This window comes from Schistocerca serialis, chromosome 6 (genome assembly GCF_023864345.2).
Source record: "Schistocerca serialis cubense isolate TAMUIC-IGC-003099 chromosome 6, iqSchSeri2.2, whole genome shotgun sequence".
Classification (NCBI taxonomy): Eukaryota; Metazoa; Arthropoda; class Insecta; order Orthoptera; family Acrididae; genus Schistocerca; species Schistocerca serialis.
Window position 1 is genome coordinate 603,941,644 of NC_064643.1, and position 23,626 is coordinate 603,965,269.

The window sequence follows — 23,626 nt, forward strand, 5'->3', positions numbered from 1 at the left end:
AAATTGAGAACAAGGAATGTAATGTACATCTTGATTTCATTGTGTTTGAGCACTGTGGATAACCCATTCATGGCATCTGACTGAAACTTATGTGTATTGTGGCATCTTGTATTTATGCAAATAAAGAGGCTCAATTTCATTATAACAGTCAACGATGTGTCTACTACCCTGCAATCAATTCCCTGTACTGGTGAACCACGACAAGCACCCCATTTCATTAGCATTTCAGAAATATTCAGCACTGTGTTCCTACCAACCAGTGAACAGTGATACTAGATAACGGTTATCTGGACCTTTTGCCCCACCGTAAATACCATATGTAGTGGGTTCGAAGTGCAACGAATGATATGGAGCAGTTCATTTATGAGGTGAAGAATGAGAATGACTATATTTCTCCACCCACTCTAGTAGATGACCATGTGAAAATGTGCAAAAAACAATGTGATGCATTCCTCGGATCTTACTGACTTCATTACAGAGGGGGATCAAAACACACTGTTACAAATGTGTTCTTGGACTTGAATCAGATTTTTGTGCGAAAGTGTGCCACTGTGACCACACCCCATTTGCTTAACATAGTGCTTCCACATCAGAAATTGTGCAGACAGGTCTGTTCCTTCCCCCTTATGGAAGCCAGCCAGGTGGGTTGTACACGAAGAATTACAGTTTATTTTCCACACCGTGCACAATCAATGATGTTCCAAATGACGACACCCCTGTATCACATTACTTGGCACCATACAGACACAGTTACAGTGATGTGGATACACCGTAGCATGCATGAAGTAAACTCCTTTATTTCAGCTCGAACACCTGGAGACCTGGTTTGCCACCACAGAAACCGTTCTGTCTGCCCACAACATTGTCAATGATGCAGCGAATTATTCTGCTTTGTTGTGTAATATTGGCAACTATGCATCTATTATCAGTGATGTCATCCTGTCACCCTGCCCATTAGCAAGTTTGAAATGGCAGTGGCAGCTTTGTTGCAGCATTTGTGCAAAGCAACAAGTTCATTAGGCAATTTGTAGGGAAAAGATGCATGGCAGGACACCTTTCCAGTTCCGACAAAATCTAAGGGAATTAGTGGAAACTAATCTTATGCCTGATGATGTATATGCATATGGACAAGAATGCTGCCCCCTCAAATCCAAGTTTCATTGATTACTAATGAAGGCAACATGCACGATAACAAATTACATATTGCTCACTGGATTTTTGCACTGCAAGACCAACACTCTTACTTCCAAGGAACCGCAGGTGATTTTCAGCAGCAGGAGCCATATTACACCATGACACAGCAACTAGTAGCTGACATGAGCTAAGAACATCAGAGCAATGTGGCACGTTCACCAGTGGTCAGCGTCAACTAACTCCTAGGATACCTTGTGATCAGCTGCACGTATCAGACCAGTCACCAGCTGACGCCACTCAGAACTCCAGCAACAGCTGGCAGAGTACGCACTCATACTGGTTTCATTCACATTCTGGAGTAACCACTCACAAGTGCACCACACCATACTTGCACTCGCATGTTGTTTGTGACCTTCAGTAGGTGTCATAGGTTGTGCGATTAAGAAAACTGCACTTAAATCTTATGCATATAAGCCGAACCAATTTGCCTCATGGTTCCAAACGTAGTGGCCATTTATACATTTTTGACAGAACTACTGACTAGTATCTTCTCATTGACTAGGGATCTGAAATGAGTACAATCATCGGCAAACCATCTTATCCTACTCCTCCGATGTTGACAGATTATTATACATCATCACCAAAAGAGCTTCAAGACTCATACTATTCACTGACTAAATAGCAGGCTACAGTGGAGCAGATGTATGTAGACATGAAAATGTAACATTCAAAACTGGAGGACACAAAATTGACTACACAGAAAACTTTGCACAGAAAATGTAGCAAACTAGCTGAGATCATGTATCAACTGTCACTGTTACGGAGTAATGCAATTTGTTACCCTAGACATCCTCCGCCTCCTGGTTCCCATCCCCATGTGATCTTAAAAGCTGTGGACAAATTAAAAATTATGACAAACAACTTCACTCGCTGTTTCAAGGAAGGTAAGTAATTTAAATACCTGGATGGTAATCTAAGTCAAACACTGTTAGAGTTGGATGCGGCAAATACAGGATATAACAAGAATGTGAAACAGTTACATAAAGAGGCAGTACCTAAAACTCACAAATGAACTGCCCAGGAATTCTCAGTGACTACACCTACTTACCTACTTTCCCCAACCATGGACTTCAAGCATTAACCACGGAAAATTTACAACTCAGTGACTGTGACATTAGTGAATCACTTCACACTCACAGTGTTACTAGAGTTTTGCCTAGTGATTCTGCATTCCCTACATACTGTGGCATTAGGGACAATACCATCCATGGAATAAACAGTTCTGAAGGACCTCCAGTCTTCCTCCACAAAGCTCGACATCTAAGTATCAGACGGATATCTGACGCCAAATATCCATGACTCTGTTCACACATTACTTGGTGCTTCGGTATTTAGTGTTACAGACTGAAAAGACATATCTGCAGATCCCATTGGCTATGGAAGACATTTTCAAGATGGTCATCATTACTCCTTTTGGATTATATGATTTATTGTACATGCCTTTTAGGTTCAAAAATGCTTTCCACAAATTTGGCCATGTTTTTATCTCTTTTTCAAACGTAAGGCCTAACAGCTCAGTTCATGGAATCAATACTAGAAATAAGAATAATCTTCACAGAGATTTAAAGTCTCTTCTTTAGTACAGAAAGGTATGTATTAATCAGGAACATGCATTTTCAATAACTTGCCAGCACCCTTAAACATTTTAACTACCACTAAAGTTCAGTTTAAAAGCCTAGATGATTTATTGGTGGCCAACTCCAACTCCACTGATGAATTTCTTAGCAGAACCATCTAATGTGTACATGTTACTAATAATATCAAATAATGCGAGATGAGTATTATGTACAATTTGACTTCTGCGCAAATTCAGTGCAGTAATGAGATCATTGTAAATAAGTGTTGCAAAATGATTTTTCTATTTGATTTTTCTTGGCTACAATAGTGCAAAATTATCATATGCACCTTAGTGTATTGAACATTTGCATGTTTTGTACAAGATTGCTGTTACCCCATAAATGAAAATATGTTGAATATTTTTGATTTATTCCACATCCATGAAGACCATTTCACTTGGGATCTGTGGAAGGTACATTAGCATATCCGTTTTTCTCAGTAAATATCTAATGTGTATTTTTGTTCTGCATCCTGGAGGATGCATAATGAAAGCAAGGTATCACACACATATAAATAAATTTCAACCAAAATTCTGTTACAATAATTTTATTCGGTAATCACAAATATGTACATATGAAACATACATCGCCATTCACACAGCTCTAATACTACTAACTGGCTGGCAAACATTTAATAAGTAGCTGACTGTGAATAAAAACATGTGATACGTAAAATGATGAAGTAAGTTTGTTTTGGTATCAAAATTGTACATAAACTGTTATACATAACAGTATCCTTTTCTGGCAAAAATCTAAGCCAGATACTTAGAGGGGGTATGTGTTGTAATGTGTCATGTAATGCCTTTCTACTTACAATTAACAATGTAGAAATATAAATTATATTTAACCAACATTCAAAACCATGTAAAATGACTCAATAAAAAGGAAGACAATACAAAAACATAATTTCAAGTTTGGAATTGGACTGATTCCGTATCCTGAAAGAAATATTCTATGCTGAGACAGTAAGTGGTTCTTATTTAAGTGATTTGTGTCAGTTTTCTTTTCTTTTCTTTTTTTTAAAGTTACAATATATACTTAAAAATGTGAACTGTAATAAGAAGTGCCTTTTGAACTGCTCTGGGATGAAAACCTGGACTGAATAATATTACACAGTAACTTTTTAGCCAATGACTTGTCATTTCCTACAATTTCAGTTTTCTTGCTTTAATTTTGATTGGTCTAAACTACTGAAATCTTTTCTGTTTGACTTTCCTGTTATATATTGATATCGATCTAAAAATGCAGAACTGATATGACTGACTGCATTGATAAATCAGTAATAGCTTGCCTTCTGTTAAAATTTACCACAAAAATTTTACAAAGGTTTATACACACATACATTGAACCAAAACACACACACACACACACACAAACACACATACACACACACACACACACACACACACACACACACACACACACACACATGTGGGAAACTGTTTCCTATGTGTAATAATTTCCTACTATATAAGTTACAAATTATGTACATAAATATATACATAATAAATTGCATATACATTTAAAATGGTACACATTTCCAGAAATAAACAAAGATTTTTTAATTATAAAGAACTTGCTCACAGTATCAATTTATGACACATTAAAATGTGCCCTTCAACTATTAATAAATACACATATTTAAAATAACCTATTGGTTTGCTCCAGTCATTAAATGCTTTCCAGGCACTTATAATGACAGTATAATGCAAAATGTCACTTTAACAGCACCATATTATCTACAACTTGAACAGAAACTGAAAATATACTAAAACTTGAGGTACATATAAAAACACCACTCATATTTGTGTACCTAGACAAACAATACAACAGCAATACAAAAATCTGACTGATGTAATGATTAATTTTGTCTGAACTAGTTATCAATTTCACTTAGCTTCAAGGATAACAGCTGTGAACAAACCCACTACATTAGTGATGAATGTTATGCTCCATAGGATGTGCCTCCAACTTAACTGTTCATAATCACATCCAAAGCAATACCTTTCCAACTGTATGTAAAGTATGCAGCTCAATGGTAACAAACACCTCTAGAACTGTTTAGCTTCTGTATTTATGGCTCCACTGAAGATGTCACTGGTCACGACGGGTACCATGTGTTTCAAATAATGTCTTTGGAAAATTCAGGTTAAACAATTTCCAACTGAATTTTCTTGAGGGCACACTGCAGCATTGAATGACACTGACTGTGGGATGGCATGAGTGTATATTCCCCACGAGTAGCTCACTGGGCCGGCAGCTGTCCTCGGTATCAAGCTTATACCTATGGCAAAATATGCACTAGCAGTTTACCTACAACTTAAATGCCTTGAAAAGCTATGTGTAATTAAATGGTGGAATAACAAAAGTTAACTTGTATGTACAAACAAAAAAGCCTCCTCTAAAATCCATTACTGTTTGACTGCCATCATTCTTTATCAATGCAATTGCTTCATAAAGGGATAGCAAAATTTTGTTTACTTCAAAAAGCATTTATAAAATGCTTCTTAGCAAATTATAAGCAAGCTTTGTAGCTCCCTACTGGGAGTATGATGATAAAATGACAATCACCATGAATGAATATTGATATAAAAGATATGCAGAAAGCTGAGACTTATGAAAGATCAAAGCATAAAATGACATCAAATTAATATTGTAATGTGAAAAGTGAATTGATTACATCCTAAAGTAGCAAAGTGGCTAACAAGTATAGGCAACTGATAAATTTTGTAATCCTCATGGAAATAAAATGAGCAATACTCAGCAATGCAAAGCAAGAATATTTAACATCACTTGATATTGATGATTTAATGAAATCCAATAACCAAAACAATTTTACATTTTTCCTGAAAATAAGAGTCTGTAAGAGCTAATTGAAGTGTAACAGTCTCCCTTTTGAAAAGTACTGTGACCGACTGCAGCCAATGTCAAGTACTGAATCCAGAAGAAAGTGCAGGTTTCACTAAATCTTGAAACCAAAAACTCAAACATAAATTTAAAATTTTGGATTTTTGAGACAAGACATTCTTGGGCTATAGCACAAACAACAAAAATATTATAGTCGTATTTTAGCAATAGGTTCGTGACTAACTGATGTACCCCTTTCTAGCTTCAGAAAAAGTATTACAAAATCCCAGTCATTGTAAAACTAAATAAAGAAATAAAGCTTCTGATCTGATTAAAAGCTTTTCAGTAATGCAGGCAACTGCTTATTGTGAAACATAACTCCATCACCTATTTACAGTTTGTTTTATGATCCATGATTTTTATGTAATCACCAATAAGCACATTAGAGTATGAGTGCCCTCACACCTCTTACTGCTAACCACCAAATTACAGAATATTTTATGAACTTTTAAGTTGGAGGCATGTTATTGTGTAACCCCACACCATTTATCTTCTAGTGCACCAGTCAGATAAAATAAATAGTATGGAAATAAAGTTATAAACTAGATACCACAGTCAGCATTAGTAAACCCAGCAGTTTCAGTCTTACATGTAGACTGCATTTATTGTATATGAGTTATATTGCACAAAACTGGGACATAATATTATAAATGACATTCATAGACTACTGTCCACCATATGTTACTCATTTACCATGAATGTTTTTATCATTTGGCAGCATAATGACATCTGTTATCAGTTCATTAATGTCTGTTTCAAGCATGGGCACACTTGAAACAAAAACAACTCATTCTGTGCGTAATTTCTAGTAAAGAATGAAAGGAAAAAAGGGAACAAGGAAACATGATCTTCATAACATTAATACTTCCAAAAACTTTTCTATGTGCCCTATTTTCTTTTCTTTTTTTGTATTATTTGCAACATTTTTAAAACATGAAAACAAGGATACATACATCAGCACTGTCTTTCCTCACTCATTTTCATATCACTGCACATTCATTTATCAACAGCAATATGTTGTTATTGCATATAAACTATAGCACACTTCAAGCAAACAGTACCAAGAAGCCCAACACTCAGCATGTTATCCCTACCTGATTTGACTTTTTCAAGTTGCATACTTTCTCACGAAATAATGCACAGATCACTGTTAAATAATTTCCAGTTTTCTATTTCAAGGACAAGACAAACCCAAAGTAATGAAAACCAGTATCCTTGAGGCTTTGTTTTTTCTCACCTCTGATGTTGATTGTCAAGCAAAAATATTTTCTACTTATTTTTGTTGCACTGCTACCGACTTTAGGTTTTCAGTATCACACTAACAAAAATTCATGTATGAAGATATCATTGCAAACCCTGTGAAATGGGGACCAGATAAACAGTTACTGACAAATATCTGCAAAAAGTTGTTGCAGAGGCTATGAACAGAGCAGAAAATGCACCTGATTGCCTGTGTGCCTGGTGAATCTTTCAAGAACTATGTTCAGAGAATGTAATAACAGTTTTACACACCCATTTGATAACAGAAAAGTCTGTTTGAAATACAGACAACTGATGACGAAAAATGCATCTACTAAACAGGGAAATCACTGAGCAGGTCGGTCTCTCTCTCTCTCTCTCTCTCTCTCTCTCTCTCTCTCTCTCTCTCTGTCTCTCGTAGCTTTCAACTCACTTTTTTAAGTACCTATCAGCTGCTCAGCATTTTTCATTGATGTAATATAATTGTATCCATTGAAAAGGGTTTATAAAATCTACTTTTCCCTGGAATAAAGAGTGAGTATGTATGTAGATTATCAACAATTCATCAGGAAAAAACAAATTAAGACTTTTTTAAACTGAGAGGCAACCTCTTCAAGCAGTTGACAGAAGGCCTCCACTGCTAAGTATCTTTATAGCACTCATCTGAAATACGGAAAGGCAAAGGATATATAATAAACTGCAGTGTGCAGTGCAGTCTTTAAAACATCTTTCTACTTAGCTGAGATTGAATCTTACATTAATAATACATGGACCAAATTATTGTAGTACTCTGTCTATCAATCAAGTCAACATGTAAAAATAGAATTAAAAAACAAGGGAAATGTTAAAAAGAACTAGAGAGGGTTATAAAATGAAATACCTCGAGAAAGGCATCTCGATCAGTTTACAGTACGTTAATGAGTTTGTACTCTGCATACGTAACAACTCTTTCGGCGCAAAAAATATCAGTCATACAAATAGTTTTGACTGTATAACTGCAAATCAAAATAAATTTACTCTAATATGTAAACTGTCCACAGCCACCACTGTAGCCAACCTCATGCCCCACTATAGCTAGGCATGGCCAACACCAGGACAGGGAATGATAAGCTGGGAGGAGAGCAGTAGAATGCATAGTCCATTACTTGTTATAATCAACATAGACTCTCACTACCTCGCCTGAATATTTCCGCTGTGAAGGCATGAAGTAGAAATCAGGTTGCAAATCAGTAGGCCGCGAGCCTGGACCTCTTGCAACTCTGTTATCCTGGGTGTAATACCCATTGCGGAGCTGGTGGTTGTGTCGTGCACCACCTCCTCCACCAGGTCCTTGAACTGCTGTCCTCGGTAGAGAATATGTAGTGCGTTCTGCAGCTGGCACTGATGATGCAGATGCTGACAGTGGACGCTGCAGCGATCGTGTATTGTCCGCCGTGTAGCGAGACTGGGAGTGCGGTCGTAACGGTCCGGCAGATGTAGGTGCCACTGCCCTCGACTGTCCTGTTCCCATGCCACCAGTAGACATGCTGATCGCTGAACCATTTCCTGGTAATGTACCACCCCCAGAGCCAGGTCCTCCAGGAATCTTCTCTTCATGTTCAAATGCATCAAATGCATAATTTGTGTTGGCAGCTGAGTAATCCTTCCATGCAGAGTTTGGAATAAGATGATCCTGAAAATGTTTTACATATAAATTAATGTTAAACTGTTGCTGTATTTTTTATGATTATAATTCTTTTTGAAATGTTCTTTATCAAGTATAGGCCTACATTTATTATTGTATGGCAACAATGTGTAATAACTGAGTGAGAAGTAAAACACATCTCTTAAAAGGACAAAAAAGAGCACATGACACAGCAGGTAAACAAAGACAAGGAATTCTCGCTCTCATCAATGATGTCATCTGAATATCTGTAAGTCTTATGAAGACAGTGCTGATGGAAAACAACAGGAATTTACTTGTCTCATTAAATGGTGAGAAAGTTGTAGGATTTTGTATTTCTTTTGCACTTTCCACAAGTGATCTGACATTCAGTCAAAATGTGTACAAATTTCTATCATGTACAAACAACATTATAGAAATAAATTTCCTTTAACCTCTTAAGAATAAATATTAAATTTATGGAAGGAGCTTCAAATATAATATCTGAAAACCTCAATGGAGAAGTAACACAGCCAACCAGTTGCAAATAACTGTTTAATATATTTACCTAGGTTTCAACACCTCCAAGGTTGTCTTCATCACAATGAAAATTTAGAAGCACTATAAAATAATACATAGAAAATAAGTTTCACAGAAATATTAGCCAAGATGAAGAATGTCACCACATAGAAAGGTTACTTACATAAAGGTACATTGTGAGAAGGCAAAGTTTACAGCACACATTCACAAGTAAAATTAAAAATGTTCCAGCCATTGGTATGTACACCCTACAAGGAACAGCATCAAACTGAACAGGCCAGGGGCTGCAACAAAAACAACACACAGGTTGCCCAATAGGCAGCACAACTTACGTCTTGTTTTTGTAGGAACAATGTAAGCCACTGGGCAGTTCAGTCTGATGTTGTTCATTGCAAGGTGTACATACCAAAGGCTGGAACATTTTTAATTTTGCTTGAGCGTGTCTGCTCTAAGCTTTGACTGTTGCCTTCTCGCAATGTGACTTTATCTAAGTAACTTTTCTATGTGGTGACATTCTTCATCTTAGCTAATATTTCTGTGAAACTTATTTTCTATGTACTGTTTTATAGGGCTTTTAAATTTTCATTCTGATGAAGACATGCTTAGAGTTGAAGAAACCTAGGTAAATGTATTAAACAATTATTTGCAACCAGTTGGCTATGTTGCGTCTCCATCGAAACTTAAATACAGTTGCTGAAAGGCAGCCATATTCAAAACTGCAATATTTGCAAATGGCTTCAAATATTTGATTTTGACATTCTGATTCAGTTTTACTAATTTTCATAAACTTCTTCACCGTATTGATTATTTTCTCATTTCTATACACTGTACAATTTGTACAAATTGTGAATCATAACTTTTTCTGTTGTAAAACATATGGAACAATGTCTAATCTGTCACTCCTTGCCACAAAAGCTGTGGCTGAATGATTTATTTCTATATACAGCAAAAGAGATTCCATGTGCAATCAATCATCACAGCACTTACAGTACCGTAAAACGGGGTGAATAGAAACAGCAGGGTGAATAGAAACAAAACTTCATATACACAATTACTTTGAATACTATAAGGTTTTACTGGATATCAGTTTTAACTGTTATTGTTTTGGGGTTGGCAACACTTCAGACTAACAACGAAATTATGTTTTTGTTGGGTTGGCAGCATTGTAGGTTGATGTTTATCCTTATGTCTGTGTCAATAGTTTTTAAGTTGTTTTCCTACCTACTTTGAACTTCTCTAGTAGGTAAACGTGTATTCTACATATGGCAGTTAATGGCATTGTAAGTACTACATATAACATCTATATAAAACAGTTAGGGCTCGTTTTTGTTTCACTTTCAATGAAATCAGATATGTGAATTTTCAATTTTTTTAGGTTATGTTTATAAACTTTGCGGGGTGAATAGAAACATATGAATTCTGATGTTTCTATTCACCCCACAATAACAAAATCTAAAAAAAATGTATTAGTATGCCATATTAATACTATATAATTCTCTAGTTATGTTACATGCACAACTAACATATCTTCCTTGTTTCAGAGTTGGTGTTCAAATGCGTCATGGAAATACAAACCCATCATTGGAGGTGGTTACAAAAAACACAGACCTATGGGTAATCATATAAACAATGCCCTCTCTGACATCAAATCAGGGTTAGCTTGCGGAAAGCAGCTGAAATACATGGGATTCATTTTATCCTACTATACAGACACCTAAAAAGAGGCACCAAAATTAAACCTCAGGGTGGACAAACTGCCTTGTCTTTTGAAGAAGAGAAGCTGTTTGTAGACAGATTGAAAATATGCAGTGAATGGGGCTATCCTATTGACTTTACAACCTTAAGACTTCTAGAAAAGGATTCTCTGGACAGAAGGGGGGAGGAAGTGAGAAGGTTTATGATTAATATCCCGGGTCGTGATTTTGTGGAATCATTTATGAGGCAACACAAAGATGAGTTAGCTGTGTGAATGTGCCAAGACATAAAACGCTTCAGAGCTGGTGTTACACCAGAAACCATCAACAGTTACTTCGATGAACTGTTAAAGGAATTGGAGAATGTGCCACCGTCTAATATAATAAATTATGATGAGACAAACCATACAGATGACCCAGAAAAATGAAAGGTAGTCACACGGAGGGGAACTAAATATCCCAAAAGGGTCAGATCCAGAAAAATGAAAGGTAGTCACACGGAGGGGAACTAAATATCCCAAAAGGGTCATGAACTCCTCACAGGCATCAATCTCTGTTATGTTTTCAGCTTCTGCGGATGGCACTATACTACCCCCTTATGTCATGTATAAGGCTTTGCATTTATATCGAAGCTGGACTGAGGCTGGGCCAAAATATGCAAGATACAATCAGACAAAATCTGGCTGGTTCAATTCATTCTGCTTCGACGAATGGGTCCTAACAGTTGCTGTCCCATACCTGAAAAAGCTGGAAGGTAAGAAATTTCTCATTGGAGACAATTTACCTTTGCTTCTGTCCATAGAATCAGTTAAGCTGTGTCAGGACAATGACATAAGATTTATATTCCTACCAGCAAATTCAACACACCTGACACAACCACTGGATGTGGCATTTTTTCGGCCTTTTTAAAACAACTTGGTGCCAAATATTAGAAGAATGGAAGAAAGGCCCAGGAAGAAACGAGGCAACAGTTCCTAAGGATAAATTTACGTGGCAGGAAGTTACTGATATCCGGCAGTTCTCCCGTGTTTTTATGGAACAATCAGTATGCCGGGAAAGCTTTAAACATCAAATTTACTCTACTTTTGAAAAAGTTGTGTGACTCCTTGAAGGAAAAAAATGTTATTGCAGGTTTTAGGAAATGTGGGATCGTGCCTCTAGACTGCAATAAAGCACTGTCAGTACACCCAGGTATATCAGTAAATGAAAACCAGGATAAGAACAATCTTGAAGAATCCACTAATGCTGTTGACAACAGTTAGAGGATTAGACAAGGCGAGATTTCTAAACAAAGGAGAAAAAGGTCAAAAGTTAATGTCCAACCTGGCAGAAGTGTTAGTGTTGATGACTTTGAAGACATGAATGGGGAGGATGTAGCCCCCAATTCTTCACTTTACATCGATCCAAGCCCTTGTACATCTAAACATGCCAAGACAACCACAAAATACCAAGAAAAACTGAAAACATCATGATTCATCATCAGAGGATGAAGATACACACTCAGTGCAGGATAGTGATGAAGACTTGATTTTTTCCTCTTCAGATTCTTCAGATCAAGATGAAAATACAGGTATCTCCATAAGCCAAGGTGACTATATGGTGGTCAAAGTATATGGTAAAACATCATCTTTTCGATATTATGTTTGCAAAGTTAATTACCTTACTGACAATGGTTTTCTTGGAACATTTTAAAAAAAGAGTTCCTCAAACCAAAAGGTTCACAATGACTGAAGAAGAATCTTTTGTTTCAAGAAACAATGTCATCCTAAAATTGTTGTCGCCAGTTCTCTGCTCAAGTGCTCGTTTCAAAGAAATGCAATGTTTTGAGGATGATCTTTCTGATTTAATGATTTATTAATAATACAATACCAGTCTCATGGTAAACAGCTGTGTTCAGTGTTTGTTCACCTTAATTTTGAATAGATTATCCATGTGACACAAACATTTTTGTATATTTTACTTACTTTTAAAATTGATAAACCATTATCATTTGAAATAAATGTTTTTCTGTTTACTTTATAATAGCTTTTATCAACCTCTCTTTGCTTTTAAAAGAAACAATGATAGTTTTACAACACTGTTTCTATTCACCCCTATCTGCAGGGTGATTAGAAACACAATGTTTAATTTTTTTTTTAATTTTTTGAAAGAAAATAATTTGATAATACTATCATAAACTGATAAGAGCAATACAGACCTGAGTTTGGGTAGTATTTTTTGTTTAAACTTAACAAACAATAAGTAAATTTTTCAACCAAAGTTCAAATTTGTTGCTATTCACCCTGTTTTACCATAATGTAATTCCTATCAATATTTGCCAGTAGCATTAGGTGGCAGAAGGGAACGTGGTGAACGAATGATGGAGTATATCATAGCTGAAAGAAACAAATTCAACAAAAGTGGACTTGTAAGAGATCAGACAAGCAAAACAATAATGAAATAATCAACAAGAAGCAATACTACGAATGTGTGTGTAATGCAGGGAGTGACCACAAACTAGTTTGGCAGTTTTCATGTTCAAGTTCAACACTCAGCAAAAAGGAACATTGTACTCCTGATATTGATGAACTGCAGATAAATTAGTTATCATTTTAAATAACTCTTCCTTAAAAACCTGACCAAATAGATAACTTGAAACTGTTAAAGTTAAATGTCTTGGAAAGAACTACAAGAATTCAGGAAGAAGATATATTCTCAGAAGCAAAACAAATTGTTTAGAACCCTCTCACTCACTCAGTCAGGAAAGACAATCAATGTAGTGAGATACCTGTGATTCTAATGCAGTATGAGAAGAAATAAACAAAAAAGAACATGAGGAAATTTAACAATCACCTCATCATGTAGATGACAGACTAAAATCAAAAGAAGAAAATTTTGAAATGCAGGAAGGCAATCTAAAGTAGCTTGAATTAAGAACAAGAAAGAACATTATTTCATATATAAGCACGATATCACTAGCACTTTTTCCATTCATTCATGTATCATGCTATGCGTCTCCGCAAATGAAGGAGAGTCTTAAAGATGCAGAACAACTGAAGTCAAGTTATACATCAACAAACAAAAGCACCTATTACAGACTATTTAAGTTCATTATATTGCCAACTATTTATAGCTAGTGCTAATCTACTCACATAATTAACATTGGGAACTACTTCTAGTTTAATTTTTAACTTGTTATCAGTCAGTATTGTTATCCAATACCTTTTCTTGCACTGCTTACTTCCTGTCTTATTTCCCCTTACTTCACACTAAGCATTTGTGTAATGATCTCAGAGACTGCTGTTACATGCTTGTATAATGAAAAGGTAAAACTTGTTTAAACTGAACATTAATATTAACCGAATTTACATGACAAAGTCTAAATATTCTGATAAATCAGAAGAGAGTATAGTGCCACACTTTTTTACTTTTTTTTGTACAATGTATACTGACACACCATCTTAAAAAGAAACAACTTCCTTGGACAGCAATACTAATGAAATATTTGATGTAATGACCACTGGTGTACACATCACACAGTGTCAAATTAAAAACAAGGATGCTCCAGCAGAGGAAAAAATAAGATACCTGTTAGAAGCAATAACAGTAGTCATAAATAGAGTACTGAGACTGGGAAAATACTACGCATCTGTAAAAATGTTGAAATGGTGCAACTGTATGAAGAAGAATGTTGTTTGAAAGTTCAGCAAACATTTTCAGTCTGGTTTATGTTCTCATCAGTCACAGAGTGCCTTTAATATCCAATCACCTATTACCTTTACTCCTTCCATTGTAATACTATTGCTCAAGAAGGGCAACAGAGAAAAATCTTGAGACTTATCATCTTATAAATTATCTGATTAATGTCATAGCGAAAGTACTTAATGAACAACAATTGTTCTTCTACCAACCAGTCATATAAGAAGGATTTTGCAAATGTTTATCAAACACTGACCATAACTCATTCAAAAAACCATGGAAAGCTACATCAACATAAATCAAACATTCACTGACTATTGCAAAGCGCTTGATTCAATGTACTAGCGGGCAGTCATAAAAGTCCTTAAGAATTCCATTGTCAGTTGTAAATATATGAGCACTTTGGATCACCTTTCTGAACAGGCAATAACATGTGTCAGGTAGATGAAGACCTCATTCCTGACATGATCCCAGTAGTCAAAGAAGTTTAGTATGGGGTACAACACCTCTGAATGTGTTTACCTTGTCCACAAAAGTTGCTACTACAGCTGAAGAATGAGAGCTACACTAAAGTTTTGAGTCCAGATATCCAAACTGTTAGAACTGCCCACAAAGCTAATGAAGAAACAGCACGTGAAGAATAGAGTTTGGCACGATTCACAAAGCTCAGTTCATCCTGGTCAACAAAGATGTTCCTACATAGTTAAAAACAAAACTGTGCGATAATTGTTACCTGCCAGTAATAACGTATGGTATCAAAACACTGGCTCTGACAAAACTGAATGTTAATAAGTTACAGCACACACATAGGACAATGGTGAGGTAGATATTGGGCAAAACCTTCAGTGTCATCAGAAAGAAAACCATAGACAAGATACACCCTTAGGAGAGTTAAGACATTGAAATGGCAATAGCTTGGTCACACGGAGAAGCAAAGCTTCAATAGGTGATTCGACAAGATTGTTTGATGGAGACCTTGGGGACACCCAAGAGGTGTTGGAATACTAAGAGGAAAATATTTTCCAGATGATTTTTGACATATTCCACTTCCATGTGGACCATTTCACTTTGGAACTGTGAGATGAACTTTAGCATCTTTTGCTCTTGCAATATGTTCAACATCCCTGTTGATTTTCTCACTATGGCTCAACAGATCAAAAAGGGTACCTAATTTGATAGCTTGATTATATGAAGATGGCTGCTGAAAGCACATGGGCACCTGAGAATTCAGTATCAAGTTAAATTCAAGAATATGACAAAAGAATTAGTGTCTAATCCTGTTTTCTAGTCATATTCTGGCACAAACATTATTTTGCAGTTTCAAATTCTTAGGACCTCATGTACAGCTGTTGTACTCCTATATATGATCCTGATACAAAAATAATAGGTGTCTCTTTAGAGTTACCAGGCACCATTTTCAATTTAGTTTTTGAGCAGTATAAATAGTTCCTCCCAAATAAAAAGTGTGCATGGGGTATTCATTACAAGCAATATGATGATGTCTATATTGCAATGTTAGTGTCCAATCACTATAGCAAATCAGGTTAGTCTGGGACTATATTCAGTTGATACATTAGTACTGAATAGGTTTGCAAACAATGTGATGTGATGCTATATCGTTACTGAAGCACTCCTAGAAACACTGACTATCGTTCCGTTTTACTTTCACTGTCAATAAGCATCTTTGACCTGAATAACACATTGGCAAAGTAAACTGAAAACCTCAACAAGGTGGCAACAATATCTTCTGTACACCAGAGAAATCAAGAAATGAAGCAGTAACAGCATGCTCTCCAGTATTCTTACAAGTGGGATGCTCATACGCTACATATCTATAGGCCAGTTTCTTGCATATCTCAGCAATTAAACATTCATCAACACTTTTTTTTTTGCAATACTTTTACACATTATCACTGTGAAAGCATGTATTCGCAATATATTGTGTTTTAATCCATGCTTCCTCTGAATAAACCACTGGCCTCTTTATCAATGTTCACTTTTATATAGTATGCTTTTTTGAAACAATTTAATTTGATTGGCATTTGCTGACTCATATATTCTCTAATATTTTCAAAGCAAAGCCCATATGCTAAAACAATTTTCCCAGTTTCTTTGACAACCATGAAGACCTGGTCTATGAGATAAAAGCTGTGACTTTGTGCAAAGTTAATATTTCTTTGTAATGTTCATAATATTGACAAAAATGCTGCTTAATAACAAATTCATCAATGGGATATTTGTGTGCACTTTCCTTCTTCTTCTTCTTTAGGGCATATATTTGGATCCCACTATGTACAGCCTCAGTTTCTCCAGCCCTAGTTTGCACACAATCAACGTACTCAACTTTTAACATTTTGCTTCCACATGGTACTGCTTTTTGTGTCAGCACTGTCACTTCTTTCTTCTTCTCATCATAAATAAATTTAATGATATTAATAGCATGCAGTCACACCAAACCACAAAAGTATTTTCTGTGATCACTTTTCATGGTTGCACTGTGAGGTAACAATGTGCACTGTTTTAGACTGCATGTGGCTTTATTTAGTTAACTCCTGCTGCAGGCAGATCTCCAGTTCACTTTGCTGCATAGTGCTATAAGTTGCTCTATGAAAGGAATATATAGAACTTCAGTTCAGACAATATTATGTTTGTTCTGAGAACCAAAATAATGTTTTTCATAGACAGTGAATGTTATATGATATACACCACAAGCAGAATTAGTTTGGTCCAACACAAGCTACAAGATACAAAAACAAACTTTTACAAACACACACACACACACACACACACACATATGCATGCACACAAAGGCAAAATACACTATATAAATCACATTAATGGGATATTTTCTTAGTGCAGCACACAGTGCTAGAAAATCCACACTGATGACACAAAAACAGGTGTATTACTTACGAGTTTCACGTGCTCCTACTATTTCCCACAATTTTTATCATTTCTGTGTATGCAAAGACATAGATGTGCACATACATACATGTAGATTATGTATCAAATTACAAATAAAATAAATGAATTAAGTTTGTTGTGCCAACTAAGTATTTGATGGAAGTATAGTTCTGCTTTAAAGCCTTCACTCAAATGACACCCAAAAACCAACCTAACAAAGATGGAATTTAATTTAGAAACCTCACACACACTCAGTACATGAACAGATGTTTCCAAGTTTTTGATAGTAGTCATGGGAAAGCAAGGGAACATGATACACCACATACTGCATTTTTAATGGAATTTCAAATACCATTATATAAATGAAATTGGAAAAGCATGAAACTACAGTTGGAATTGTCATAATAAGGCACTCATATAATGTTTCACATTCATAGCAGTCATGGGAAAGCAAGGGAACATGTTACACAACATACTGCATTTTTTAAAATGGAATTTCAGATATCATGATATAAACGAAATTGGAAAAGTATGAAACTCCAGTTGGAAGTGTCACAATAAGGTGCTCAGATAATGTTTCACATTTCATTATCAATTGGTCACTTCATCCAGTAGATACAAAACCTAACAAAATTAGTTACTATAGCAAAATTAGTTACTAATGTAGAGATAAACCACATACTTCTGATTAATTTTTGACCAGTTTCATTCATCATATATGAGCATCATTAGGTAGTCAGTGACTTGGTGGGAACATAAAGCAAGAAGTAACACATCTAGAGATATCAAAACTACCCTCACATACCTCACAGATTGACCAATTCATTAAGCTAAGTTCACACATCATGAAAGAAGACTAAACAGTATCAGTCAAATATCACAGCAATGTCATTTCATGATATAACACACCAAGCTGAAACTACTCCACCTGCTGTTATTGCACTCTTGCAAATAATTAATATTTTTTCTTTACTGATTTTTCAATTTTCATCCAAGTATCTACATGTGCATATGTAGTAGACACCTGAATCTACCAAAATGTTAACCAGACTTTGCTTCACTTAGATTTGTTATTGAGACTGATTGCAATAGGGCATTTTGTGTTCCCAGAAACCATGTAACTTAAAATATATTAAGAAAGGAACTTATTATTACAATATGCAACAGCAGATTCAGAGTGAACTAGTATGTTGTTTTGGACATATTTACACCACTCATTAAAAAGACTGGCAGTAACATATTTGATTTTTCTGGCACTAATTGACTTAGCAGACAATTAATTCTGAAGTTAGGAGACACCAAACCTTTCCATTCCAGCTTCTATCCTTATTCTTTGTTGTCCTAATTTTTATGAACTGACTGATACCCTAGATTACATAATTAAGCCATTAATTAACAAACTGGATAATTCATCACAATTTTTACGATGGCACCTGTACTCATAAATGAGTTATTCCCAATGCAGGCATACAAAATGGTTCCATGAACTTTTAACATTTTATTAACTCAACACATACGAAGTCTGTTCAAAAAATTCTGGAACATTCGTAATTTTGCGCCAATGATGTGTTGGAACAAAATGCAGTTGACATCTCTGTACACACCTGTGTTTAATGTGTAACTGCCAAAAGTTTCATTGTTGTATGTCTCTTAACTATTGTTCAGTGCTGTATTGAGTAGAACATTGAGTCACACAGTTTGCGAATTTAGAGATGGTAGAGTTAGAGGAGCAACGTGTCTGCATTAAATTTTGCATGAAATTAAAGAAAACCTTAAAGTGATGAGTGCTTAAGCCGTACTCAGTGTTACGGCTTAGAAAAGGCAGGATGAAAGCTAAAGATGACCCTTGCTCAGGACATCCTTTGATTTCTACCAACAATGCTCATGTCAGGAATGTCATCAAAATTGTGTGTGCCAATCGAGGACTGGCTATCCGAGAGTCTGCAGAAGAATGTAACATTTCAGTTGGATCATGCCATGATATACTGACACAGCATCTCAGAATGCATCGTTTTGCCACCATGTTCATCCCACAACTCATGAGTCGAGACCACAAAGACTTTCACCTCACAATTTGTGGAGAGCTTTTGGATTATGCAAATGAGAACAAGATGTTTCTTAAGAGAATCATACCAGGTGATGAGATGTGGGTCTACAGTTATGATGTTGAGAGTAGGGTTAAATTTTCACAAGGAGTTGGGAAAGGTTTTCCTAGACCCGAGAGGTCAGGTCAAATGACAAAGCCAAGCTGATAGTTTTGTTTCACTTTGAAGGATCAGTTCATCATGAATTGATGCCAAAGGGATGAAATGTTAATCGATGGTACTATCGGGATATGTTGCTGCACTTGTAAGAGAATGTGAGAAGTAGCTGTCCTCCGCCACACACCGTTGGGTGGCTTGCGGAGTATCAATGTAGATGTAGAAAATGGCCTGAAATGTAGCAAGACAATTCATGGCTCTTGCATCACGATAACGCACCCACCCTGTCATCTCTGTTGGTGCATGACTATTACACAAAAAATGAAATCACTGTGCTGCCTCATAAGCCATACTCTCCAGACCTGAGCCTTGTGGTCTTTTTTTATTTCCAAAGTTGAAAACCCCATTGAAAGGATTAAGATTCGCAACGATAGACAAGATAAAATAAAATTCACAGACAGTGCTTCACGCAATCCAGCAAGAGGTGTACCAAGACTGCCTCCAGAAGTGGAAACAGCATTGGAAGTGTTGTGTCAATTGCAGAAGAGAGTATTTTGGGAGACTATGCACAATATGTAAAAGGTAAGCATACAAAAATTTTGGGGACGAAGTTCCAGAATTTTTTAAACAGACCTTGTATTTTGTAAACTAAATGTCTTTAACATATAGCTCATCCAAATTAGCAAAATCTGTCCTACCAGTTTTTCAAACCATTATGTAATTTCTGAAATCATAATATGTTCATATGCTAGCCTTTATGTAGCACATCTCATTTCATCTCAAAATCATCAATCTGTAGTTAGTTGTCACAATACCCACATCTCAACAAGAGCCAGTGCCAGATTGGTATACGAATAACACCTATGCGGAATGTCGGAAGACCATGACTATTCTGTATTATTTTAGAATCAGTTTCGAATCTGCTCCCAATCAGTACACTAAACTTCGCCCAGTGACTTATGTTATCTTTCATGCACTTATATTTTGAGTCTATTTGTGAGATACTATCACTTTGGGCATTTACTGCGTCTATGCACTGGATATATAATATTTGAAATGTTATATCAAGGATCAGATCATAGCATGTGCACTGTTTTTTCATAAAGCAAAGCCACTGTTATGACAGTGGTTAGTTAGCACGCTCTATAGTTTTGTTGTATTTATATACATCATTTCAATGAAGGGATTGATAGAGGAACCTGCCTGTAAAGGATACTTTTATGAGAAATGGAACTGATCATTGGGTGTTTCACAGAGACAATAAATATGGAAAAAGTCACAATTTTAATTTAAAAGTGTGCAGTGTACATTATTAGAGGAATTCCTGAAAGCCAGTTTATAGCAGTTTTATGAACTTTCTTCAAGGAGACACTGAGTGCGAACTGGACAAAGCAGATAGGTACATTCCCAATGTTATATTGCAAATGTGAAAATCACACACATGGACTACTGCAAAGATGTGAAAATAAAATCAATTAATGTGTAAGATGAAAAGTTATATGGTAAAAATAAAACATGCAAAACTATGTGAAACACACCGTAACACAGTTTCATGAATGTGAACCATGCATTTCAGTCCACCACCATTGGCTAAACGACTTTATTGTTGACTCACCATTAGACAGGAATCATGAAGTTATTGTCTACCAGTCCCTCTGAGAGTGACCACAGCTACTGTTGTAAAGGTATGGTGTGTGGGAGTCGTGGACATGGAAGTGGCCATGGGCTGGAACCCCCAGCGGTATTGCATACACACGCTACACAACAGGAGAAAGGGCTACCAAAGGTGGCAATTGCTGTGGGTAGATACTAGTCATGCAGGGGCTATGTAAATAGTTTTCAGCTTCCTACCTGACTGGTCCTGACAAATTGGCAGCCTCACATTTACCACTTCACAAAGAAAATGATGGACAATAAAAAAACTAAATATTAAATATAATTTAGTAGTGTGTTCAATCCACACTTGCAAAATGGAAATATCAATACCAGAATGAAATCAATATATCTTTCTAATGGTGACACCCAAATGGTAACAATAAATACTATTGAAGCTACCGAAACATTACTTTAAGAAATTATTAAATTATATTCCACTTCCAATGAGGAAAAAGGAAGATAAACCATTCTAATGACAAATTTTGAAGATAGAATCCAGAAAAAATACATCTACAGTCCATGAATATTTGAGGAAACCTAAGATTTAATTCAGAAATATAGAGGGACTGTATGCAGCTGAATTATGCATACTATAAAGACATATTGCTTGAAAATCAGTACATATGGTATTGTGATGATAGACCTGAATGCTACATAGAAAAAAAAGAGCCAAGTATTTATTAATATTAAAACTATACACTGTGAGTTTATACCAAAATTGAGTACCTTTTGGGCATGGTTTTGATGCAATGCAGTGGCAAGTGTGATTTGAAGAAGTGCTATTACTTTGGCCTTCACTTGCTCCAGAGTATTCAGTATTCAAAATGTTTACAATCATATAATATGATTCAGCCATCTCAATGCCCTTTAACACATAATGGAACATAGTGCAGAAAACATCAATATCCTAAGCTAAAATAGGTCCCTTGATCACAGTTGATGCTTTATTAAAAACATTGTCAGGGAAGACTCATTTACCTTCAGTTACTACAGTGATTCAAACTCTATGTTAAACTGTAGATACCCAAACAACTGGGCTTCTAAGTCCGTTCAAAAGTAAGAAGATAGCAAGGGCATTACACATCCAATAACATTGTGCCCAATAAAGCACTGTGGTGGTCAAACCAACATTCAGTTTGAGGGTAGCTTCACCTTTATAATTACAATCAGATATGCATTAGGCAAGTGCTGTATTTTTTATTTATCTTCATCCAGTTTCTCTTCAATTTTTATTACAGTTCTTCTGATATACAATCTGCTAACCTGACATGTTAGGATAATAGCAAAAAAGTTTTCACATTTGTCCATACATGCCTTCTTTGGTAATATGTTACTAATTTTCTAGAAATTGGTGGTACTGGTAACATATGGTTAAGATATTGAATAAAACTATTTGAGAACAGGTATACAACTGCAGTGTACATGATATAACCAAAACAGCACAAATTAAAATTGAAAGGTACAAATATATGACACTCTGATTTGATACCTCGAAGTGGGAAGGCCTTAGAGTTCAAACTGGCATCACAAAATATTAATTGTTGGGCAGTAATGGAGTTGTGTCAGCTTAAATCTTCCATTATATATTGGCATTACTGGTGATTAAAAAGTATCTTCAATAATTTCAAGTAGAATTAAATACTCACATACTTCAGGAAAAGCAGATTGATCAAATGATAAAAAAAAGTTAACCATCATACTATGACCTGAAAGCAACAGCCATTTATCTCAAACATATTCAACAAGCACCCTCTGCCCCTTGGTCATATTGCCCCCTGTTTTCAGTAGTGGAGTTAGTATAATCTTACACATTTATACCTCAAAGCAAAATAATTCATCATTCATGCTAAAGAAATCACTCTTACAGTGGAAGAAAGTGTACATGTAATTTCTACTGACTAAACAGAGGCAGATGACTTTTTTCTGACAGTTAAGAGAACTATGTCATTCCCTTGCCTTGTATTTATAAATGTAAGTATCTAATAATACAAACAACAATGATGAGAGGTAACTACTGAATACTATCTAACTGGTGTTGCATGCATAAATATGACAGCTCAAAAATTTGCTCTAGCTTGTGAGCAGCATAACTTGTTGTTTAGAGTCTCTCCCTCCCTCTCTGTCTCTCTTTTTGTTATCATACGTAATTTTCATTTTCTTGGTTTTGCTGAGAACCACATGCCTCCTTTACCCCCACTTATCTATACTTCACTCTCTCCACTTAACACCACACATCTGTGTCACTCCCTGTTGTCACAATCCTTTTCTCTCCCCCCTTCATCTGTCTGCTTGACAACAGCTCATGTTTGTTTTGGGAGGGAAGTTGGAAAGGGAGGATAGGTATCCACGTATGAC

At 35.8% G+C, this 23,626-nt stretch overlaps 1 protein-coding gene across 4 annotated transcripts in view; it reads right to left on the minus strand.

The window, feature by feature from the left end:
* Nucleotides 1–3,341: 3,341 nt before the first annotated feature.
* LOC126485139 (uncharacterized) overlaps nt 3,342–23,626 on the minus strand; it is a 504,509-nt gene continuing 484,224 nt past the window's right edge. For 2 of the 4 annotated variants that reach the window (XM_050108800.1, XM_050108799.1), the window contains exons 21-22: nt 8,131–8,628; nt 3,342–5,094 (exon numbers count right to left, since the gene is read on the minus strand). In XM_050108800.1, coding sequence (XP_049964757.1) covers nt 5,089–5,094; nt 8,131–8,628 — 504 coding nt within the window. In that variant the 3' untranslated portion in view covers nt 3,342–5,088. Of the gene's footprint in view, nt 5,095–6,814; nt 8,629–23,626 lie in introns of those variants that run through there. The other 2 variants (XM_050108802.1, XM_050108798.1) reach the window with 1 other exon arrangement.